General features: G+C 41.6%; 1 protein-coding gene across 1 annotated transcript; it reads left to right on the top strand.

Annotated features, from left to right (window-relative positions):
* The first annotated feature begins 3,626 nt into the window (after positions 1 to 3,626).
* On the top strand, positions 3,627 to 5,224 carry LOC142499534 (uncharacterized). The gene is made up of 2 exons (XM_075609066.1): positions 3,627 to 3,789; positions 4,155 to 5,224. Exons 1-2 carry the CDS (start codon positions 3,693 to 3,695, stop codon positions 5,222 to 5,224), a joined length of 1,167 nt encoding a protein of 388 aa, XP_075465181.1. The 5' UTR covers positions 3,627 to 3,692.
* The last annotated feature ends 19,833 nt before the right edge of the window (positions 5,225 to 25,057 follow it).

Below are 25,057 nucleotides of genomic sequence, written 5' to 3'. Positions count from 1 at the left end.
CTTTATATATTTGTATTCAATCAACAATAAAAATTGTGCACTCACACAAAAGATAAATAATAAAAGTAAATTGCCTTGTAGCATATCTCCGTTCTTCTCTCTCCTGTATGGATATTCAGCTGAGAGTCCTGTGGTTGAGAGTCTGTGTCCACAACCCGCTGGACGGGTCTTGTCTGTGGTTGGGGGTGATGGGCCCTTGTAGGCTGAAGACCCTTGTTGGTAAGCAGTGGTCCCAGCTCCACTCCGCAATGTGCCCCCCTTCCTTCTACCGGCGTTCAGATTGCTGCGGGACACTCTCAGAACTGACGTCACGTCCTGTAACTGACGATTCCTCAGTTTGCGTGTCACTGAAGCTCTGCATTCCACTAGAGATTCGGGCCTCACTCAGGATGCTGGCTACAGGGAGGAGACTATGGGAGAGTGCCTATCGTGAGTTCAGCAGCAGACACACGATAGGTACTCTCCCAGAGTCTCCTACTCAGTGATGTCATCATCAGCCACCTGAGTTTGGCAAGTTTAATCGACTCTAAGACTCTAAGGGCCTCATGCAGTAAGCGTCGATTAAGTGAAATCGGCAAGCTTACCGATTAGTCATGTTAATGGCGATTTTTCCTCTCCGTATGCAGTAAGTGCCGAATACATTCAAAATCAACCCGAAAACAAATCCGCCCACTCTCACGATGATTATCCGATCACACACAGGTGTATCGGCGTGCGTGGCGGGGTGCTGATAGGTTGCCCAATCACAAATCTTGCTGAATCAGGCGAAACAAGCATGTATTGGATTGCGCGCCATATTTAAAGGCAACGTGTACTGCTAATCATTCTCTGTGTTGTTGGGAGTGAGAGAGAGAGAGAGACGCACAGAGCTGGCTGATTGAACATTTGCATATTGACGGAGAGACTTGTTGTGTATTGGGTGAGCTTTGTCCATTGTTGTTTTGTTTACATCTTTGTCTTGTTTTATATGTGAAAGTGTTTCGTGTGATTGGCTGTACATTAGTTGTCTGTTTTTTGTGAGTGCTGGAAGTATGCCCGCAAAGCGTGGGAAGAGTGATGCTGGTGGGAGTGGGAGTGCTACTCGTGCGAGTACACGTCGGAGTGAACGTACTGTTCAGGGGAGTGATGTTGCTGGTGCACCGAGTGGTGTTGCTGGGAGTGGGAGTGCTGTTGCTGGGAGTGTGAGTGCTGTTGCTGGGAGTGTGAGTGCTGTTGCTGGGAGTGGGAGTGCTGTTGCTGGGAGTGGGAGTGCTGTTGCTGGTAGTGGGAGTGCTGTTGCTGTGAGTGGGAGTGTTGTTGCTGGGAGTGGGAGTGCTGTTGCTGGGAGTGGGAGTGCTGGTGCTAGGAGTGGGAGTGCTGGTGCTAGGAGTGGGAGTGCTGGTGCTAGGAGTGGGAGTGCTGGTGCTGTGAGTGCTGCTGGTGGCGCAGTTGCTGATGGGGTGGATGGTGGTGGCGTGCTTGCTGGTGGGCAGCTTTTGGAGGCTCTTCCATTGGAAGAAGGAGAGTCCAGTCAGCACCAGCCAAGCTCTGACCCTAAACCTGCTCGGAAGAAACGTGTGGAGAAGCCACGTAATCCTCGCTTCAATGACCAGGAAAATACAGCTCTTGTCACTGGCATTCTGGAGCACTATGACAGTATATATGGACATTTACTAGGTAAGTGTACCTTTACATTTATTATTCAAATACATGTGATCCTAGGTCATCTGAGTTTTGTTCATATGCAAATATGGGTTCAGAATATCTTTCTATGTTAATTAGTCTGGAAACACAGCTTTTTATCATGCCTTACAAGGACAACTAAACACAGGCGGTCAATTTGCCATAACTGCATACAATATTAATGCAACCTTGCTTACATGTATAGGTTTAGTAGTGAATGCTCATGTGCTTCACATATTACACATAAAACAGCATGTTTGCTATCTCTTGGAACAGCTAGCAGTGTAGGAAACTGGTGCTTCTATTATTATTCATTTACCTCATATATTTTATATGTTTTTCAAGGGCGGACAAGTTCAGCAAGCAGAAAAGAAATGTGGGACACAATAGTCATTGGTGTCAATGCGTGTGGGAATCATGTGAGGGACAAGCGGAATTGTCACAAGAGATTTGATGATATTAGGTCCAAATTGAAAAAGAAAATACAACACCAACGCGTGCATGCTACTGGCACTGGAGGTGGGCCGACACCACAACGTCTCATATTAAGTCCATTGGAGGAGCTGCTTCGGGCAAAATTACTTCCCGTCGTCGTGGAAGGCTTACCTGGTGACCGTGATATAGGAATTTATCCCTCACAATTTCCACCAGGTGAGAAATATTACTGTACTAGGCGTGTCGTTGCTTACAGTTATTTTGCATATTTACACTGCTTTTTATACTGTCTTCACAATATAAGCATACCTGCATCTATATATGTATATGTCTGATTCTGTATATATATATATCTCAAAATAGACATATATGTTGTAGTCCTACTAAAAGCAGTAACTAATATAGCACGTGCCATTGTGTGCTCATTTACATGTGAATTCCCAAAATGCATTGCTGCAGTGGAAGCAATTGATGGTGGGCGAAGATGGGGAACAACAGGGTAGTACACATGTGTAACACATGTTAATCAGAAATTATTACTAGCTACAGGTACAGAACATAAATATGTAGAATATTATTGTGTATTTTATTTAATTTACTCCGACAAACATGACATTACTGCCTATTTTAAGCATGCATCAAATATATTGCATGGAACGGCCTACAAACATCACTTGCACTAACACATCTATAGTTGTTTATGAAAAGGTCCATTTTTGCTTTAAGTCATATACAGACAGCATAATGAGGCACACGTATCATATTTTATGTCATTGTTTTCATAACTTAAAAACTGCACACGACTATTTAGCTCATCTACCATTGTGTTAAAGCAGCTGCAATTAATATCTCATCACAGCATACACTTCAACAGAGGGGGTGGGGTTCAGCACACACACTAATTACAGCCTCATTTTAGGGTCAACTTAGTTCACACCATTTTCACCTGTTTCAAGTAATTGAAAGGTGTGGCTGATTAGGCTTTTTGGGGAAGGGAATACCGTTCTTACAACCTGACTAGCACAACTGAAGTTAATCACACTCATTTGAAAGCTTCACTTTAGCTACTAAATGCCCCAACAACTCATTACTTATCAAAGCGTACGTCACACATTAGTTCACTCATATCTATAGTTGAACTACTACTATCAACGACACATTATCACACACTGCATGTGTTGTCTTGTTGAGTCACAGCCACATTCAGGTGTGCCACATCTTATATTAATGTACCACACATATCCTCTACCAAAAACAACACTTTTTGCAATATGACCACCTTCATGATAACCATTGTGAATGGTCATCTCATGATAGTTATGTACATTATGATACTGATATCACTACACAACATATGATTTTAATGTTCAAATTTTATCTATTTATCCTCACGCATTACTGCAGAAACATAGTATGTTTTATGTTAGGGAACTCAAAAGTTCTAAGTACACAGGCATGTTCATTGTTATTACAACTATTTATGTTCACTTTCACACACACATTTTGGGTTAAGGAACTGATGCTGTTACGTACTCATAAATACAGAACATACAATAACTGTTTGTTCAATATTTACACATGTAAATGTAAAACTTATGTTATTGTTATATATAGTTGCCCCTGAAGGACATGTGTCACCTGAGAGGGAACAAGTGTCTTCACCTGGGTCAGCCAGCTCAACACACCTAGAAGGTGAGTGTATCAGTTGGTGGCCATATAATATGTGCTCTTCTATATGTTATGTTGTCATGTTCATTAATTGTTTTGCACATGTTCTTTAAATACGATTACTTAGTGTATGTGAAAATGAAGTGTAAGGCAACATGTATTGTGTTAGTGATGTTAACTATCATCTAGGAGTTGTGAGTTTACAGCAAGTTTTCATTCACTCATATTTCATACTGAGTCCAAACATTATTCTTAAGTCAAGGTAGTTTTTAATGTGAGGTTATAAAACGTATGGAAACATGTTAGTTGTTTCTTTTGACACAGTAGAATTACATAGTAACACAGCAGAGATTAACATGCCATTTAATAATGTGTACATTTATTTGTAGAACATGATGAAGAGGATTATGATGATGATGATGATGATGATGATGATGATGCCGCCGCCGCCGCCATAGACACACAAATACAAGCAAGTGACCATGAAGAGGTTCCAATTGAAACTGTTTTACCGCCAAAACGTCCAGCAAATACCACATATGATGCAATTGTAGCTTCTGAGGGAAAAATTGTGGAAGCAGAAAATCGTCGCCATTCTGACCTGATGACAGTGCTGGAAAGGATGATTGCACTGCAGGAAGAAACAGTTTCACAATTGGCACATCTCCACAGAGTCTTCATTGAAGTGCCTAAACAGTTGCAAAAAATCAACACCTCATTCGAAGCATTAGTTGTTCAGCAAACACAAGCTAATTACTGGAGAATGACTAATGTACCACAATTCAACACCTCACAGGCAGGATCTGTTCATGCAGGTCAGTTTTCACCACATTCATCTGATATTCATTCACCAGGCCCAAATGTTACCGGTCAAGTAGCAGACATTGCTGTGCAGGTTCCTGATCACATCCTACCGCTGCCATCTGTACAAATTCAGCAGCAGACACCTACAAAGGAGGCGACAAAAACAAAACAAGACACACATGAAACAGACCAACCATCACTTGTGCAGTGTCTACCAACTTGCTCACATGTGTCAGTGGGCACAAGCCCTGTCCGTGAACAGTCAGTACCCAAAAGCCCTGTAGGTGAGTCACTGCCCAAAAGCCCTGTAGGTGAATCGCTGCCCAAAAGCCCTGTAGGTGAATCGCTGCCCAAAAGCCCTGTAGGTGAATCACTGCCCAAAAGCCCTGTAGGTGAGTCACTGGCCAAAAGCCCTGTAGGTGAACAGTCACTACCCAAAAGCCCTGTAGGTGAGTCACTGCCCAAAAGCCCTGTAGGTGAATCACTGCCCAAAAGCCCTGTAGGTGAGTCACTGGCCACAAGCCCTGCCCGTGAAGTGCCAGAGGCCACTCAAAGTGGCTCTGTTGTGCCTAAAGTTGGTGGCAAAAGAAAAAGGAAAATTCAAGAGACAACAAGCAGGCCTGTTACTCGCTCGCAAAAGGAACAAAAAAAATAAATTTTAAAATTCACAAAATATGTCTTTGTCCTTGTTTTGTTGACTTCAGATTATCTAATTACTATTGTATGTATGCTGAAGACTGTGTTGTTTCCAAACTTTCAAGTATGTTCTTGTACACGTGAAGTTTTGGAAATGTTAACACTCCTAATTAATGAATAGTGTTATAAATATTGATGTATTAATCGTCTGTTCAGTAATGGTCCACCAGGAGCCAGTTGCTAAGTTTAGAGAAGCTGCCATTGACTTTGCAGCAAAACATTGCATTTGGGTGTGTTAATTGATGTAATCATTGCATGTGCATATTATTTTCATGCAATTATAAAAGCACCTATTTAACTGCAAACATCTTTCTTGTACGTGTACAGCAGGATTTTGTGTTAAATATTACTTACCTTTGGTGGCCATTGTAATGTTGTCCTTTAATCATTTATGTGTTCTTGTTTCAAGAACATCTCTGAATTTATACTAAAATATATGTAGTATGTATTGATATATGCACACACACACAGACACACACTGTGTGTGTGTGTGTGTGTGTGTATATATAGTACTATCTAAACTGGTATAGATGTATTTACAAAAAACATACACTTCATGCTTCCTTGTGAAAACACACTATTTTAATAATACAGGCCTAATGTTTGACAACTATACTAAGTGTGAGCCTCTAACATTATTGGGTGCAAACAAATGTTTATTACTTAATTCACTCATGTTTATCACCATTTAAATAGGTTTCATACAAGGCCTACTTACTGCCATCAATATGTTGTGTGTACTCCTGCAATATAAAAATAAAAAAAAAAGATACATTATATATATATATATATATATATATATATATATATATATATATATATATATATATATATATATATATATATACATATATACACACACACACACACACACACTATACATATAGTACAATATACACTTTATATATATATATATATATTTTTATGAGAGAGATATATTTATATATATATAGATACACACGTATTTAAACTCATGCAGACAGGTAGTTAACCAGACTTTCAAATACACACAAATGTATGTGGGAAAAAAACATTTCATTTTGCAGGTGTGTGTATTTACTGATATGGCTGTCTAAGCACTATTTTCACACAGTGCTCTTTGTTATTTTTCTAGAAAACTCAATGTTACTGAAATAAGTGTAGGAATGTTTTCACAAACGAGATAAAAAAATGATACATGTTTTTCCCACATTCGCCTATCACTAACCACAAAAGTTAAACCAATTAAAAGGACACATCCAATTGGCGTTTGAAATAAGGAGTAAAAGTAGTTACTTTTGTTGACCTTGAAAACGAAACACAGGAATTTGTTAGCCATTGAGCAGAATCATTTTGATGAGCAAAGAAGACAGAACTGCACACATCTTTTGTGCTACTCTGACATGGCTGATGAATTCGTTAACCATATGAATCCCCTCTTAGGTTATAAGTACATGGTTTCAGAAGCAATTTTGAACAGTCGCGGACACAAAGCAAGCACACGCCAAATCTATGATTTGATTCGAGCTAAATATCCTTATTACCAAGACCGTAGGCATGCGCGGAATTTTAATTCCTCAATAAGATTCACTTTATCAACTAATGACTTTTTTGAACGTGTGCAGGATAAGCTAGAACACACCTATGGTTTCTGGAAGATTGCAAAGGAAAAGCATTTTACCCTGAAAGAGGGCACATATATTGTTGTGAAAGGCATATTTATTCCTAATGCCAATAGCAATGGATCCACTACTACTGTTCCGTGTGAATCGATACCTGCTGCAATATCTGCACCCTCCATTCCTGAAACCCACATTGTACAACAACAAAACTACTATGATTATGTACCAAGCCTTTCAGGCGTCCTTAAAAAGGATTACGGATGTAAGTCCCGCCCCCAAGCGACGTGCGCGCCTCAAAGCCTATTGGCTGTCATGTTTTGTTATAGTAACGGTAACTGCAGTGTGTCATGTGTGCGGCTCAGTGTTTGTAGCCGTAAACTGGGCGTTAGCCGAATGTTAATTGAGTGGGAGGAGTGTTAGCGTGCGTTTCACGCTGGTTTAACATGACGTCACACGTATTGCATTTGCGCATTGTGTTATCGGCCGTCCTTTCTGTCCAAACACGTCTGTTTCAAAAGAATACAGATGTACTCGTTTAGAACGAATGTAGTTTCGTATTCATTGTATTTGAAATAAAGATTTTATGTTTAATGGTATTTTCAAGATGTATTGAACGCACAACGTACGCTATGTTTTGCGCATGCGCTAACAGTTAGTGCAGCCAAGCCTGAAGTGCGTGCGCACACTAAGATGTGCGCGCACATTTTTCAGTATACAGGCAACGTTCACATCATATACATAGTTATGCCTGCTACAAATTTAAAGAAACATTACATACTGATGTACACTTGTACTTCTAACATATAAGTGAGTGACGTGTGTATGTACACAATCATATAGAGCTGTGTAATGCGTTGTCACGGATACATATATAGTAAGGTGCCATATTTGACCATCATGTGTTTGCTGTATTTCAGAGATGTCGGGGAAGATACAATCGGATCAATGTATGATTTCAGAAGAGTCTACCTTTATATGAGATGATTGTGAGGAGGAGCCACCGACTACTATACTACATATGGAACTAATTTTATATTGCTTGCAGCGCTTATTAACAAACAATAAAAAATGTGATACCCTTATGCCTATATTGCATAAGCACTTAATTAACATAATGATGTTGCAAAATAGTGCCTCATGAATTTTTATTGAGTGTTCTTTAATGACTACTATCATTTTATGGCATGGTGTGTTTTATATATAACAACCATTCCCACTCTGCTAACACATTTGTGTATTCTATTGTGTAATGGAACGTATGACTGTCGAAACTATGTAACAATAATAATAAGAATAATAATAATAATTATAATATGAGCATGTTCATGTATAGCGCTGCTAGTTGTACACAGCGCTTTACAGACACATTTTTCAGGCTGAGGTCCCTGGCCCGTGGAACTTACAATGTATTTTTTGCCGCCTGAGGCACAGGGAGATAAAGTGACTTGCCCAAGGTCACAAGGAGCCGACACCGGGAATTGAACCAGACTCCCCTGCTTCAAAATCTCAGTGCCAGTGTGTGTCTTTACTCACTGAGCCACTCCTTCTCCCAATGTAAAGGACACTTACAACCAACTAGCCATTTCTTGTTAAAAATCTCTTGTTACATGGGTATGTTGATAAAATGGTTTGGGACTGTAGCAAATAATGTTATTGGCCAGATGTTGTGGTCCCCTACAATGCATGATGTTCTGATTATGACATCAACATCATGTAATGAAGTACGTTTCTGTGTATATTTCATTAACCTAACTAACTATAGTTTACTGTGTTTATTAAACGTTCTAAAAATACATAGTATAGTCAATATGATGATATAAGCTACCATAATAAAGCTGGTGTTATCATTTGTCGGTGTTATACATGGATCCTACACAAATTGATACAGACACAAACAGTTGTCTTACAAAGTGTGTCTATGCTAATGTGCACGTGATTGACGTTACAATTGTGACAATACTTGATAATTATCATCATGATAATGATGAAGTGACGTGATTTATATTGCAAAAATATTACCAACATTGTCATATTGGTAAATTAGAAATGCTAAATGACAGTAACATTTGCAACAAAATTGTGTTTTCTGTTAACAGTTTTACACTTGGTACATGTAGGACACATCCACACACGTGTGACTTATACATACACATGTCACAAATGTAAATTAATGTTGACTATTAATTCCTAGCATTAAAAAACACCTACATTGCTAAATCTAAGATGTAGTACGCATTGTTGTGATTACAGGCATTCATGCATGGAGTGTTATGATCAGTCAATTTCATCCGTGATGAATGATCTCCCTTAAGTAAACACATAAGTACAGTTATCCCCTTTTCTCCAAACACCTCTATATTACATTAATGGAATTTATAAGGAAACATACATAAAATGTGATGAAATGTGAGTAATCATTTTCTAATACAATGCACATGAAAGCTCAAGAGTAGCTAAATGCATATACATGATACAGAAAGTACATGTATGTTACATTTGTGTTAAAACCAATATGTAGGGTTTTTACTTCAAATAATTATAGGAAGATTGAGGTAGGCACATCTTATGAGAGATGTCAGCAAATATACATACCATGATCAGTCATACTGGAGATATACCTATAATGCAAAGGAACAATATATAAATTGCAAACATTGACATGCCATCTTCAGTACCGTAAACAACACAGCAAAGTGTGTATTTGGTGTTGAATGTGCAACACCATGTATATTTAATGACATTCAAAATGTAAATCAGCCTGGTGTACACATCATATGGATGTACATGTTACACTGCACCAATAACATTGTATGTAAGCATACTAGAAGCATGAATGAGTATGGGCATAATATGTGTATTGTGTTAGCATAAGGAACAACACAATGCTAAAATAATAGTGATTTGTTACCCCAGTTGTATTCACATACACACAACTAAAGTACAATTGAAGAGGGATTATATAATCTGTGCAACAATAACATACCGGTGCCACATCCCTTTGTGCACACAGCAGAGAAAAGAAAGGTGTGCAACCCATATTCATCTGTGTCCTACCAGAAGGGTATATAAAAAAACATTATTGTTAAGATAACATAATGTAACTATAAAAGTATAACTTGGAACATATATGTTTTTACTTACAAGAAAAAAATGAATTGATGAGATTCTGGCATGTCTGGCCACCACTGGCTGTTTGTTCATTTTCAGCAGCTACATGGGTGGGATGCTCGTCTACCAAAGGCTCAGCTAGGTCTGATTGTACATTGTGCCTGAGTGCAACATTGTGCAAAATGCAACAGGCAAGGATAATATCAGACACTTTTTGAGGCTTGTATAGAAGAGTCCCACCAGTTCTGTCGAGACACCTAAATCTGGTCTTGAGTAGGCCAAATGTCCTCTCTATAACAGATCTTGTAGATATATGGGCTGCATTGTACCTGTCCTCTGCTTCAGTTTGAGGGTTTAGCACCGGAGTCAAGAGCCACGGCCTAATTCCGTATCCTGAGTCACCTATAATGAATGGAGCACACATAAGCTGACATTAGTGATCAAATTGTACAATGCCAACATTCCTAAATAAAAATGTGTTTTGTGTTAGAACATGTAAATGTGTACTCACCCAGCAGCCAACCATGTTCAAAATGTCCCTCTTCGAACGCATGGAAGACTGAAGAGTTCCTCAGGATGGAGGAATCGTGACTGGAACCAGGGAATTTGGGTACCACATGCATTATCCTCATCGTCGCATCACATACCACCTGTACATTGAGTGAATGGTAGTGCTTACGATTGCGGTACACATGCTCACTCTGACTAGGTGCAATCAAAGCAACATGTGTGCAATCGATTGCACCCAGCACACATGGTATCCCTGCTATATTATAAAAGCCAGTCCTGACTTCCAGCCACTCTGTCGCCTCTGTAGGAAAATGAATATAATTCCTAGCGCGTCTATTGAGTGCATAGAGAAACTGGGTCAAGGCCCGCGAGAATGTAGATTGCGAGACCCCGCCCACTATGCCCACAGTTGTCTGGTATGACGCGGAAGCAAGATAATGTAATGAGCACAGCATTTTAACAAGCCCAGGGACTGCACGACCTCTGGCTGTGAAAAAATCTAAATCTCCCCTTATCTCCTGATAAAGAGATAAGATTGCTGCTGAACTCAAACGATAGCGACTTACAATCTCCTCCTCACTCATCCCATCTAACAGGGTTCTCTCCCTGTACAGACGCGGACGAGGCACAACTTGTCTCCTCTGTCTTCTCCTCTGATCTCCTGTCCCTCTACCTGTCCCTCGGCCTGTCCCTCTCCCTGTCCCTGTCGTATCCGCGTGACTGTCCCTGTCACTGTCCCTCGGTGTGTCCCTCCCTTGCCCTATATGATTCTCTTCATCATCAAGCATGTCATAGAAAAGAATGTTCCTCCGTCTCCTAAACAATCTCAACATTTTGAAATGAGTAGCTGTGAATGAGCAGGTAATGGGCGTCCTTTAAATAGGTATGTGATGATGTCAGGTGACATAGTAAAATGCAAGGTGTTACATTAACATAATAAAGTACTTCTGTGGCAAGCTGTGTGCAGTTCTTGTTATAAGTATTTGTTGTGTGTATTCTGCAGGGAATGATGATATTTGGCAATGATGTGACATGAACCTTTGTAGAAACATTGCTTGCAAATAAATAGTTGCATGTGCAATGCATGTAACACTTGTGAACGCAACAGTCAGTCATGTAATTAGGCAAAAAGGCTGAGATTGACGTGGGGAAAGTTTTGTGTAACATGTGTAATTAGGCATGTTATTGTGACATGTTGACAACAATGAATAGTCGTGTGCATATGCATGCATTTGTGTAATGAGGATAGTTGCTATAGAATGAGTTAACAAGGTGTCCCAATGCTGAATTACTGTACATGTGTGTATAAGTTAGGTTGAAGTGCTTGTAATGCTACGGTTACAATGTAAACATGCAATGTGATTGAGCGTCCAATAAGTGACGTCATGAAAATAGGGAGGACCCAAAAGTATATGTAAACATGAGAATTTAGATGTACATGAACGTTTAAAGATGCGTGACACATTACAAGCATTGTGTAATGTAAAGGAACATGAATATACTGTGTATGTGTGACATGTGTGACATGTGTAACATCATGTAAATAATTGTCGCTCAGTTCATAAAAATGTGTGATATGATGTGAGGTTCTCCTTTAAGAGTTGAGTATAGTATTTTCCCTTGGCACATCATCACATGATGAGTAATGTGACCCGCAAATGCTGACAACATGTAAAAGTATAATGTTATGCAAATAATACACGTCAGCTGTGACACAATGCAGGGAATGCCCCCACACTGTAATGCAAATGACGTTTGTATTGTGAGCAATGAAACGTAAACAGTACTATACTGTTATACGTCCCCGCTCCATTGACTCCATTGATGTACAGAAGTTTTTTTTTTTCTAAGTGCCGTTCCGGCAGCCTTAGCGATCGTTCTCCCCTCCAAACTGCCAACTTTAGTTGGCGGGAGAAATTGGCCATAACATCTCAATTTCGTAGTGCCGATCAGGCCCGATATGCTGATTTTTTTTGTTGAATCCAGCCGATTTAAAAAAGTGGCGATCAGTGGCGAAAACAGGCTTATCGGCAGCCGACTGGCCATAACAAAATAATCGGCTCCGAAACCTTGCGAAATCAAGCACTTATCGGCGCTTACTGAATCTCAAACCCAATTTTGCCTATAAAATGGCGATAAATCCCTTATCAACGCTTACTGCATGAGGCCCTAAGTGTGAAAGGATCCCTACAGTAGCGCTCGACCTACCAAATGTGCGGACAAGCTTAGACGGTATGGGGAATATCAGGAATTGACTTCCAATTGAGAAGACATCCAGGACCTTCAATCCGGTTGTAGCCTGTGGGAATTGTTGCTTGGTATGTGGACCAGCTGTCTTCTCCATATTAGTAACATGTCCAAAACATGTAATGCTTATTTGATTTCACTATGATGTACGTGCAATACTTACCTTCTGCTTGAATACCACAATATCATTAATTTACTACACCTTGAGTTTTTGTGCCTTTTTCTTCTTTTTTTCTCTGTAATGGAACCTGCAAGACTTTTTAGATGCTATGAGTCAATTGTAATCGCTAAACAATGACACAGTTAATTCTGATTAACCTCTGCCAGGATTGATGTACAACTGTAGAGAATGCCCTGGAATTCTATATACTGTATGGGTAGCTGACACAACATAGAATGAATTGGTACAGAGGTTCAATTTCCACAAGGCTTATCGATCAGATAAGAACTTGTCTGGATTGTTTCTCAAACAATATTGGAAGGCCTTCTTCACCTCTGCATCCAGATAGGCTCATGGATTTCAGAGAGGTTATGTTACTATTTCTACTTCAAGGTTGTTAAGAATTATTGTTTCCACCCGGCGCCAGAGGTTGAACGAATCCAGGTAAATACTGTCTAAGGACCAATCATCTCTGAGGAAAGAAGCCAATAACTCTGATACATGTATTTACCTTGTAGCAACTCTAGATATAGATACAGGTGGTTGGAAGGGAGCCACAGTCGCAGGAACATCCAAAAAATAAAAGGAAATATAATAGTGCAATATGTTGTGATAAAACGAATTTTGAGATGTCTTGGCTCTATAGAGTGTCTACTTACAATAAGTAGGTGTATAAAAAGCGTTTTGCAAAGTAAGGTGGTGTGTAGCAGGCTGCAGAGACAGGATCCTCGCGAGTTTGAGGTGAAGGAGATCTCACTCAGGTACACATACCACAGGAAAAGATACAGAAAAGACCATAGTACAGATCGGACAAAATCAGTATTGTATTAAAAACAGGGTAAAAGTTGTACTTACAATAAGTACATAAACAATGTACACGTAGCGTTTACTTTAGAGGTGAAACCGGCGTCTATGTGGGTAGCCTCTAGCTGCTGCAACTCCAAGTCCTCCTCGTCGGATCGCGATGACTGGCGTCTGACGTCACTACCGGCGCAAGGGTGACGGCTTCCGATCCGGAACACAGAGGTTGGCAGACAGCAGGGGGACCGCAGACTAGGCTCCTTCTCCTTCTGGGCAGCTGTGCAGGCTGCAGGAATAGGCTTGCAACTCTAGATATTACAATGCCAATTGCCCTAACAAGTCTAGGAGACTTTCGTCCACTCAAGGTTCTGTAACGCGTAGCTCACCACAAACGAGGTGCGACCGCATTGATTAGGTAGGGAATTGCATAGAACGCCAACCACAATCGCGAGGACACATCTAGAGTGTAGGATAGTCATGCAAGCCGGAGCAGGGAAATGGAAGACAGCATAATGAGGTACTTGGATTAAAGAGTAGCGGATCATTGGGGTACGTAGCCAGAGTCAGGATTGGAGAGCATAGAGTAGTCGTAGGGCCAAGCCAGGGTCAGTACAGGAGAGAGCAGCATTGTTGTGTTTCCAAAGCCTGGGTCAGTGCCGGAGAGAATAAAGTAGTCGTATCCATGCCAAGGTCCGTGAAAGAGAGAGTATAGTAGTCATATCCAAGCCAAGGTCAGTGCAGGGGAGTATCACATAGTAGTATCCAGGCAGGGTCAGGCAGCAAGGTTCAGTCAGCAGGGTTCAGGCAGACAAGCACAAGGTGATGAGATAGCATCACACAAACAGGAGTTATGCTTGACAAGGCAGGAGAGCATAGAGAGGATATAAATAGGTCCTCCCACCAATGGGAGGAAACCAGGAAGCAAGGGAGGCCTCACTGATAGGCTGCTGGATCGTGCATGTGCGTCCTATTGTGCAGCTGATTGAGCAAGTGGGTGTAACCTCTGGAGAACGCACGCCGTGCGTAACCCACGCATCACATAGGCGACCCCATCGCGTGCTAGTTGCACGTGTCACAACACCCGCGCCAGTACAGGGGCGGAGACCTGAGGCGTGGGCCAGACACGAAGGGGAAGGGACGTGCGCGGCTGCTGCGCCGCCCACCGCTGTTGTCAGGGCGGGGGCAGAGTCGGGAACCGGAGGCCACGGGAGACCAGGAGGAATGTTCACCATGCATGCGTAACATGTCTCTGCTGCAAGAGGGACTGGGCAGCCTAGACTTTGGTCCGTGGGGACAGACAGGAACCTCGCACTGACCACTCGCCGCGCACGAGAACCCACGCTGGAGTGCCTGACAGGACCGCCTCTGGAAACCTGCAGGAGAGGTGAGGGTTAAGGGGACAGAACTGCCGGGATGGCGAATCCTCACAGGTTCATAAAGATTGACTACCATGAATGCCGTTCATTCTGACAAGCTACAGTCTCTGTCACAATCTGTATGCTTCACTACTGGAAAGGATAGCAATGTACCCATCAGGCATCACCATTTCCTTTTGACTATCATTCTCGAGTAAGGTACTCCGCACATCTCTAGCATTGCTATGATTAATTTATATGCGGGGAGAAATTTCATGGACCTTAAATTTTCCAAATGTAACTTGATTTCATTCCGCTCCACAAACTCTTTTTTGAAGATGGAAGTAGTCAACAGTTCTCCATTAATCTCTGGTCCCGTTGCCCTTGAAACTGGTAATTTAACCCTCATAGTGGAGCCTGGCCACCGAGAAAAGTTTCCGCTTAACCTCAGTCCTGCACCTCAGTTTCCAGTTATCCTTGGTATTCACTAACTGGTGGTCCATAATCCTCAAATCGACTGGAAAACCAGAATTGTCACTTTTCCTTCATGACATTGTGAATTATTTTACTTTTCATCAAAAGGGTCATTTGATAAAATGGATATGTGCTGAATTTCCCCCATTTTTTCTCGTACAGCACAATATCAAACATTTCAGGACGTACAGAGGCGACACGTTTTATTTGAACTCGGCTAGTTCCGCAAGCTTGGAGATGTCCCGGCTTGCTAGCCGAATCCCCTCGGCGTGCCGCGCGTCACCGATGCGCGGTCACGCTTCATCGGGTGCCTGCGCCCCCTGCGCGCGTGCCCAGGGCTCCCCGAGGGAGCCCTGGTGTCCCGCGATGTGGGGGACGGCGGTGGGGGGCTCCGGGGGACCCGGCGGACCCGGAGAGGGGAGGGGGAAGCCCCGATCGGAGGGCCGCTCCTCCGAGGCTTCGGCGCGCGCCCGGGACACAAAGGCGCGCGCCCGGTTACTGTCGCGGCCGAGACCAGGTAAATGCTCAAATAAACTTGGCTGCGACAGTACCATATACTGATGCAGCTGCCGTAATTCGAACACTTCACGAGGCAATTAATGCGGGAAACCGTGATTACAACAGGGACAAATATCGCTCTGTTTAGAGAACTGACCGCGGCGCATTAGCTTCCAAAAGCAGGGACCCCTGCTGTGTGAATGCTACCAGCGTCTGCCTTTGTGTAATAGACGCGCAGAAAGAGAGCCTGAATCAGTCCCTCTAACTGCGCGCCTCTCACAGGCGATCGCGGGGGTTTTATTAAAATTCTAAAATTACAGTTTTGTAGCAGGGGGTCTCCTGAGCTGAACAAAGTTTATTTCAGCCTTGGAGACCCCCTACTTCCCGAGTTACAGGCCCAGTTATGGGGTGCCGGTATCCCCGCCATGTTAAAATCCTGTGGGTCACGTGACCGCGGGTCTAGAGGGATATGGGCACCCCATAACTGGGCCTGTAACTCGGGAAGTAGGGGGTCTCCAAGCCTGAAATAAACTTTGTTTAGCTTCCCCCACACTAGTATCAACCCCCTACTCCAAATAAAAAATCATTACCTTAGTGGGTAGCTGCTAAGGTAATGAAGCTGCTTACATTATATTTTTATTCATAGTGTGCGTGAGCAGGGGGTCTCCTGAGCTGAACAAAGTTGATTTCAGCCTTGGAGACCCCCTACTTCCCGAGTTACATGCCTAGTTATGGGGTGCCGGTATCCCCGCCATGTTAAAATTTTGGGTCACGTGACCGCGGGACTAGAGGGATACGGGCACCCCATAACTGGGCCTGTAACTCGGGAAGTAGGGGGTCTCCAAGGCTGAAATAAACTTTGTTCAGCTCAGGAGACCCCCTGCTCACGCACACAATAAATAAAAATTAAATATGTAAGCAGCTTCATTACCTTAGCAATGCCCGCTAAGGCAATGAAGGGGTTAAGGTACAGGTGCCAACCCTGTGTGTCAAAAACCTAAAACATGGCCTACACAGTACAGTACATTTAAATAAATCACCCCCCCCCGTACCACCAAACACACACATACTGTACAGTACATTACATTAATGGGCTAAATAACTATTATCCAGATATGGATAATAGATTATTTGGCACATTATTAAACACATTAACTACAGTAGCATACCAGTAATAAAATAAATACAGTTCTATTGTACTTACTACCACCGCAATACAGTACTAGTACATTCTGACGCATACTACACTACAGTACTGTATGCCAAGCAATGCTCTAAATAAAATAAAATAAATAAATTACCATAAATCAATCCATTCACAAATCAATTACAATCCAATCCAAATCAATTACTGTACACAATTCACTATTCAAATCCTAGAAACAAAACAAGGACTCAGAAATAAATTACCATCAATCAACTAAATCTAACCAACAATAAGCCTCTATTAAAAAGCAAGCCCCCCCCCCTCTGAAAGAAACCATAGCAAACACATTTGCATACCAAGCTGCAAAATACAGTTACAAATGCATCAAAAAAAAGCAAGCAAACACGAGCAATACAAGCTTTTATTTGCTCTGTATTTTGTATATCCATAGGGACATACATAAATACAGAGGCAATAAATAAACAAAAAAAAAATCAATCACATTAAAAAAAAATTCAAAACCTGTAAAAGCTGAATAAAATACATTTCTTTTGTAAACTTACCATTACTTGTCCCACTTACCGACTCCCGTTGATACTGCTTACTCTCGAACCAATCCACGCACAGGAACCCCTAAAATAATAAACCATAAAATAATAAACCATAAAAAAATAAATCATAACAATCCAGGGGTCTGTGTCTTCTATTTGTAATACATTTCGTCTGTGGAGTCTTCATCTGTATTCTTTTTCTGCTCTTCTTCTGTTCTGCGGCCACGCCCCGGCCTTCTTCTTTGAGGGGAGGTCCTCCCTCCACGCCGTCTGGCTCTAAAATGAGACGACATAGGCTTTTAAAGGCCCATGACGTCACATTTTCGTCATATGGTTCACACGGCCCTGATTGGGCCGTGAAAACCATATGAAAAAAAAAAATCATAAAAAATTGATGACATCATTTAAAGGCAATGATGCCAGAAAATCAGAATGGCTGTGCTGCAATTGCCTTTAAGACGATGTCATCAAAAGAAAGATGGCTGCCCTCACATGGTACAGTACTTCAGCCAATCAGAAGTGGGTTTTACATCCCACTGTTGATTGGCTGAAGTACTGTACCATGTGAGGGCGGCCATATTTCTTTTGATGACGTCGTCTTAAAGGCAATTGCAGCACAGCCATTCTGATTGGCTGGCATCATTGCCTTTAAATGACATCATCAATTTTTTAATAATTTTTTTTCACATGATTTTCACGGCCCAATCAGGGCCGTGGGAACCATATGACGAAAATGTGACGTCATGGGCCTTTAAAAGCCTATGTTGTCTCATTTTAGAGCTAGACGGCGTGGAGGGAGGACCTCCCCTCAAAGAAGAAGGCCGGGATGTGGCCCCGGAACAGAAGAAGAATGGAAAAAGAAAACAGATGAAGACTCCACAGATGGAATGGATTACAAATAGAAGACACAGACCCCTGGATTGTTATGGTTTATTTTTTTATGGTTTATTATTTTATGGTTTATTATTTTATGGGTTCCTGTGCGTGGATTGGTTTGAGAGTAAGCAGTATCAGCGGGAGTCGGTGATTGGGACAAGTAATGGTAAGTTTACAAAAGAAATGTATTTTATTTAGCTTTTACAGGTTTTGAATTTTTTTTTAATGTGATTGATTTTTTTTTTATGTCCATTTATTTCCTCTGTATTTATGTATGTCCCTATGGATATACATAATACAGAGCATATAAAAGCTTGTATTGCTCATGTTTGCTTGCTTTTTTTTGATGCATTTGTAACTGTATTTTGCAGCTTGGTGTGCAAATGTGTTTGCTATGGTTTATTTCAGGGGGGGCTTGCGTTTTAATAGTGGCTTATTGTTGGTTAGATTTAGTTGATTGATGGTAATTTATTTCTGATTCCTTGTTTTGTTTCTAGGATTTGAATAGTGAATTGTGTACAGTAATTAATTTGGATTGGATTGTAATTGATTTGTGAATGGATTGATTTATGGTAATTTATTTATTTTATTTTATTTAGAGCATTGCTTGGCATACAGTACTGTAGTGTAGTATGTGTCAGAATGTTCAAGCACTGTATTGCGGTGTTAGTAAGTACAGTAGAACTGTATTTATTTTATTATGCTACTGTAGTTAATGTATTTTATAATGGGCCAAATAATCTATTATCCATATCTGGATAATAGTTATTTGGCCCATTAATGTAATGTACTGTACAGTATGTGTGTTTGGTGGTACGGGGGGGGGTGATTAATTTAAATGTACTGTACTGTGTAGGCCATGTTTTAGGTTTTTGACACACAGGGTTGGCACCTGTGCCTTAACCCCTTCATTGCCTTAGCGGGCATTGCTAAAGTAATGAAGCTGCTTACATTTTTTATTTTTATTTATTGTGTGCGTGAGCAGGGGGTCTCCTGAGCTGAACAAAGTTTATTTCAGCCTTGGAGACCCCCTACTTCCCGAGTTACAGGCCCAGTTGTGGGGTGTCCGTATCCCTCTAGTCCCGCGGTCACGTGACCCACAATTTTAACATGGCGGGGATACCGGCACCCCATAACTGGGCCTGTAACTCGGGAAGTAGGGGGTCTCCAAGGCTGAAATCAACTTTGTTCAGTTCAGGAGACGCCCTGCTACAAAACTGTAATTTTAGAATTTTAATAAAACCCCCGCGATCGCCTGTGAGAGGCGCGCAGTTAGAGGGACTGATTCAGACTCTCTTTCTGCGCGTCTATTACACAAAGGCAGACGCCGGTAGCATTCACACATCCCTGCTTTGGGAAGCTAATGCGCCGCGGTCAGTTCAAAAAAATAACGTGCCAAAACCCGGGGAGAATTAGGGGATTATATCGTTTTGCAATTCGTGATCCATTCGAATAACGGCCGCTGCATCAGTATAACAAAACAAATGAGGGCAAGCTCCCACCCCACTGACCATGTGACTGTCTAATTGAATTTCTGCCATTGTCTTCGGGAGGATTTATTTCATTTCTGAACACGAATTACAAGTGCCAAGGGAACATCTACAGGAAAACCTTGTTAAAGGCTTCATCCAACATCTACCTCTCCTTCTGGGGCCATTCTCTTTTTTTCCTCTAGAAAAGATTGTTATTTACGTCACTTGTATAGACTTCTGGGAACTGAACAACATCACAATTAAAAGGATCATCAAAAATGTGTTCGAATTTCCCTGGATCACCTCCATAGACATAAACTGTATACTAAGTTCGACCAAATGTGAATTTGAAAAGACCAGTATATAATTAATTGGCTATATCATCTCCCAGAACGGTTGAATATGGATCCCAATAAGATTCAAGCTGTTATGAAATGGCCAATTCCAAAAAAATGTGAAAGCTGTTCAGAGATTTGTGGGTATTGCTAACTTCTATAGAAGCTTCATTAAAAACGTCTCTGGGCTAATTGATCCAGTTACCCAACTCATACCTGAAAAGATGTCTTGTTTAAGTAGACACAAGAAGTTAATTCAGCTTTTGACAGACTGAAATCTCTCTTTACTACTTTTATCCAGGTTATCTTTTAACTTTGTTCCCAGCTTTAAAAGTGAAGAAACCTTTTTACCTACACGGATTAAGAGAGCCAACTTAAACTAACCAACTAACTTGGGAAGTAAGATCTGGTTTTACAGGACAGCTTCTAAATCTTCCAAGATTGCCTGTTCATGCCAGAAGAAATTAGGCTGGAGGTCCTCCAATGGATGCACAATCTAAAACCTGCCAACGATCTAGCTGTTCATAAGACATAGGAACTTCTGTCCCATTAGTTTTGGAGGCCCAAATTTCCACAGGACATTGATAAGTTTGTATCTTCATGCAAGACCTGTGCCAGGTACAAAATGCTTCATGCCCCGTCCCCCCACTGGGGTTGCAGCAACCACTTCTGGTGTCTATACACACATTGGGATCCATATCCATTGAATTCATAGGAATCCAAAGGACACAAAACCATCTTGGTAGTCGTGGTTTGGCTCACAAAGATGGCTAATTTTATTGCTACACAGAACCACCCTACAGCAGATTAGATGGCTCAACTGGTAATAGTGAAGATTTGCCACCTTTATGGGGTCCTGGATGAGATGGTATTTGACAGAGGGGTTCAATACACCTCTAAATTTTGGAGGACTTTTTCTTCCAACTACATAGGGTTGATGCGGCTACATAGAGTTGATAAGCCTAATGCACCATCCTAATGATTGGAATCAAGTACAAAGTACAAACAAACAAAATGTCTTAGTTTAATTTTTATTTGAATGTGTATATTTTTTTGCAGACCAAATTACCTGAAGCTCTGCATACGCTACACAACGTTCATCATACGCTACACTCTTTTGTGCCCTCAAATCCTCCTTTTTTAGGTTTCCTCTTCCTTACCCCATCCTTTCCTTGCTATTATAAACTTAAAAACATTAAATAAAAGTATGAAATACCAGTCAAACTTAATTTTATATATCAACTCATTATAAATAAAATGGAATCATACTAGTGTACATCTGGATTACATTATGTCTTGTTAGAATCCTAAGTCTGAGGCCCCGCATGCTACTGCAGTGTCCGCTGTGGCGGACGCTGCAGGTACGAGACCTCCCCTCAATGGCGCCAGGCCCGCTGCGAGGGGGGGTTGCAGCGCTGTGGCGAGAGTTTCTCCTGCTATCAATAGAATTGAGAGCAGGACTCGAGATGGGGCGCTAGGCCACGCCCCCACAGCGGTTCAGCCAATGAGGGAGAACCTGCCGGGTGACGTCATGGCCGCGCCCCTGTCACTCCCCCACCACGCCCCCACCCCCCCCCCCCGGTCTCTCTTCCTGCAGTTCACTGCAGACCGGGGAATCGGCTTCACGCGCCGCCAGCCTCACGGGCGCGCGTGCAACGGAGGCACTTGGGCCTCAGCCTAACAATGTTGTACTTCAGTGTCCCAATTTGGAAATGTCTGCTCAGACATACTGTACCACTAACCCCAAATATGAAATGCATCTCTAGAAATGACCTTCTTTTCTGGAATGTATATGACATTATAATAAAAAATGAATGATTTGAAATCTGCTCTACTGTACATTGTTTTTTGTATCTTAATGAACCTTTGTTTTCCCTACATTAATAAACATTTATTATATACTGTACATTATTGAGACAAAAATAAACCATAGCTAATGTAGTCTCTTTACACTTTAATATTCTTTTTGCTTGTTTTTTGTTAAGTGTCTGTCAAGGATACTTTTTGGAACACTGATGAGCCACCTCTCAGTGAGTGATTTTATTTAGTGATGTTGAAAGCTCATTGATTTCTGGCGTGCACTGTTTACATACTCAAAGTCATTTAGTGGTTATTGAACAGGAACTATAATATTTCACTACTCACGACTGTCTAGCTTTCACTCCATGTGAGCCAATAATATTAAATAAATGGATTATAAATGTCTTTGAATATTAATCTTTAAATATAGCTTTCATTCCTTTCTTCAACTGCACAGGTTATTATTTGTATTTACTTTATACAGCATCAGGCATGTACACCGTCTTGTAGAACCATACAGGCTATTTATAATACAGGGAATTACATTTACAATACAGGGTTAGAAGCATAAAAGATAATAAAAATGAATCAGGAATCACCCTTCTTTTAGAGTTTATAATTGTGAGCTACAGTAAGTGATATAATGAAACTGGAATTAAGGTCAGTGTGATAACAAAGATAGTAAGTGCATTTGATAACAATGTGATGTACAGTACTTATTAGTTCCCATGCCAAGAGCAAATGAGAAGCTTAAAAAGCACACGTTTTGTATAGACAAAAATAGAAATACAGAAAGCTTACTGGAGAAAAAGACAGGATAAATTAAATCTGTCAGTAAGCAGAGTAATTAATTGCAGCTGAGGTTGGGAGCAGCTTTAGCAGCCTCTGTGTAGAAGCCACAACATACAGTACAGTATTTGCAGATGACATGGTGTCAATATGGACAGTAAAGCTTGTGGAGTTTAAACCAGGCTGAATTCTCTCTTGAAACTTGTGTTCATTTTAATTTAGATTTCTTAAAACCATACAACAGTCATTTAACTGTTACCTGGACTGAGCTGCAGTTTAAAACAATAGTAAAAGATAGAGTCAGACTCCCTATTCTTATCAAGTTAGTTAGTACTCTAAATTGGAGTTAAGCCTTTTTATTGTTGTGTGTATTCCCTGGTGGTCTAAAATAGCCAGAGGCCTATTTTAAATGTTTTTATATTTGGAATGCCTTGTCAAAATATGTACTGTACATTATTGGCCATGGCGCCTGGCAGGACCCACCAACAGGCCTCCAGAACCTTTGTGAAACACGTTGCTGGTAGCCGGTAGGTCTGTGAGGTGACCCGTCAGGCCCACCAGGGACTCACGTGGGCCTGGGGTATGAACCCTGTATGTAAAAGAATAAATCATGTATTTATGGGAGGGCACAGGGGGTGGGTTATGTATTTAATAAATAGAATGATGTTTATTGTGGGGCTGTGTATTGTTTTTATTGTGAGTACTGGGGGTCGGGGAGAGGGGGTATTGGCCCCAAGGGTATGTGGGTAGGCCTCCCGGCTGGGTAGTGGTTGAGGGTGGTTTGGCCTCACGGGGTGGGGGGTTAGTGGGGGAGGGTATGTAGGTCTCCCGAGTTGTGGGTGAGGGTGGGTTAACCCCTTAATGACTGTAGCGGTTATTAACCGCTATGGTGATTAAGGGGTTAGGGGACATTACATTGGATGTTATTATTCTTTGTGTTTTGCAGCATCGGAGGGGGCATGGGCAAGATGAAGATGAGGATGAAGACGGCCTTCATCGTGGGTGCCTGTAAAAGGTAAGTGTAATATATTTTTACTGTATTTATTGTAATTTATATGTATTTAAAATGGGCAAATGCATTATTATCCATATGTGGATAATAGTCTTTTTGCCCATGACTGTACTGTATGTGTTAGGGGGTGGGGGATGTGTGTTGTTAATTGGGGGCAATTGTCCCCAATAAACATGCTATTGTGCCTTAACCCCTTCATTGCCTTAGCGGATAGCTGCTAAGGTAATGAAGCTGCTTTAATGTTTTCTTATTAATAGTGTGTGAGAGCAGAGGGTCCCCTGAGCTGAACCGCATTGATTTCTGCCTCAGAGACCCCCTGCTTCCCGAGTTACAGGCCCCAGTTTGGGGCATCGGTGCCAGTGTCACCACCATTTTTATAGAGCCCACGTTGCGTCTTGGACGCTATAAAGATGGTGGCGACACTGGCACCCGATGCCCCATACCGGGGCCTGTAACTCGGGAAGCAGGGGGTCTCTGAGGCAGAAATCAATGCGGTTCAGCTCAGGGGACCCTCTGCTCTCACACACTATTAATAAAAATACATTAAAGCAGCTTCATTACCATAGCGGATAGCCGCTACGGTAAGGAATTATTATTTATTGTTATGTGTGTTTTAATACTAGTGTAGATGTGCAGGGGGTCTCCTGAGCTGAACCGCATTGTTTTCAGCCTCGGGGACCCCCTACTTCAGGAGATACGGGCCCCTTTATGGGGTGCCGGTATCCCCTGCATTTTAAATGTCCCGGTCACGTGACGCACCCCATAATGGGGCCTGTATCTCCTGAAGTAGGGGGTCCTGGGACCTGAAACCAATGCGGTTCAGCTCTGGAGACCCCCTGCTCATGTACACTATTATTAAAATGTATTTATTTAGTGTACGATTGCCTGTAACAGTCTTGCATGGAGATACAGAATCTCCATGCAAATGTTACATGCTGCTTTTTAAAAATAGGCTCAAGGCGTCCCCGGCTTCACTTTTTAACGAACTTGCTTTTTTGGAAAATCAGAACGCAAAGCCATTGAGCTTAGTGCATAGCCCCCATAGACTGGTGGCAG

This window comes from Ascaphus truei, chromosome 1 (genome assembly GCF_040206685.1).
Source record: "Ascaphus truei isolate aAscTru1 chromosome 1, aAscTru1.hap1, whole genome shotgun sequence".
NCBI lineage: Eukaryota > Metazoa > Chordata > Amphibia > Anura > Ascaphidae > Ascaphus > Ascaphus truei.
Note: the sequence above shows the minus strand (reverse complement) of the source record. Positions and strands in the feature narration are given on the sequence as shown.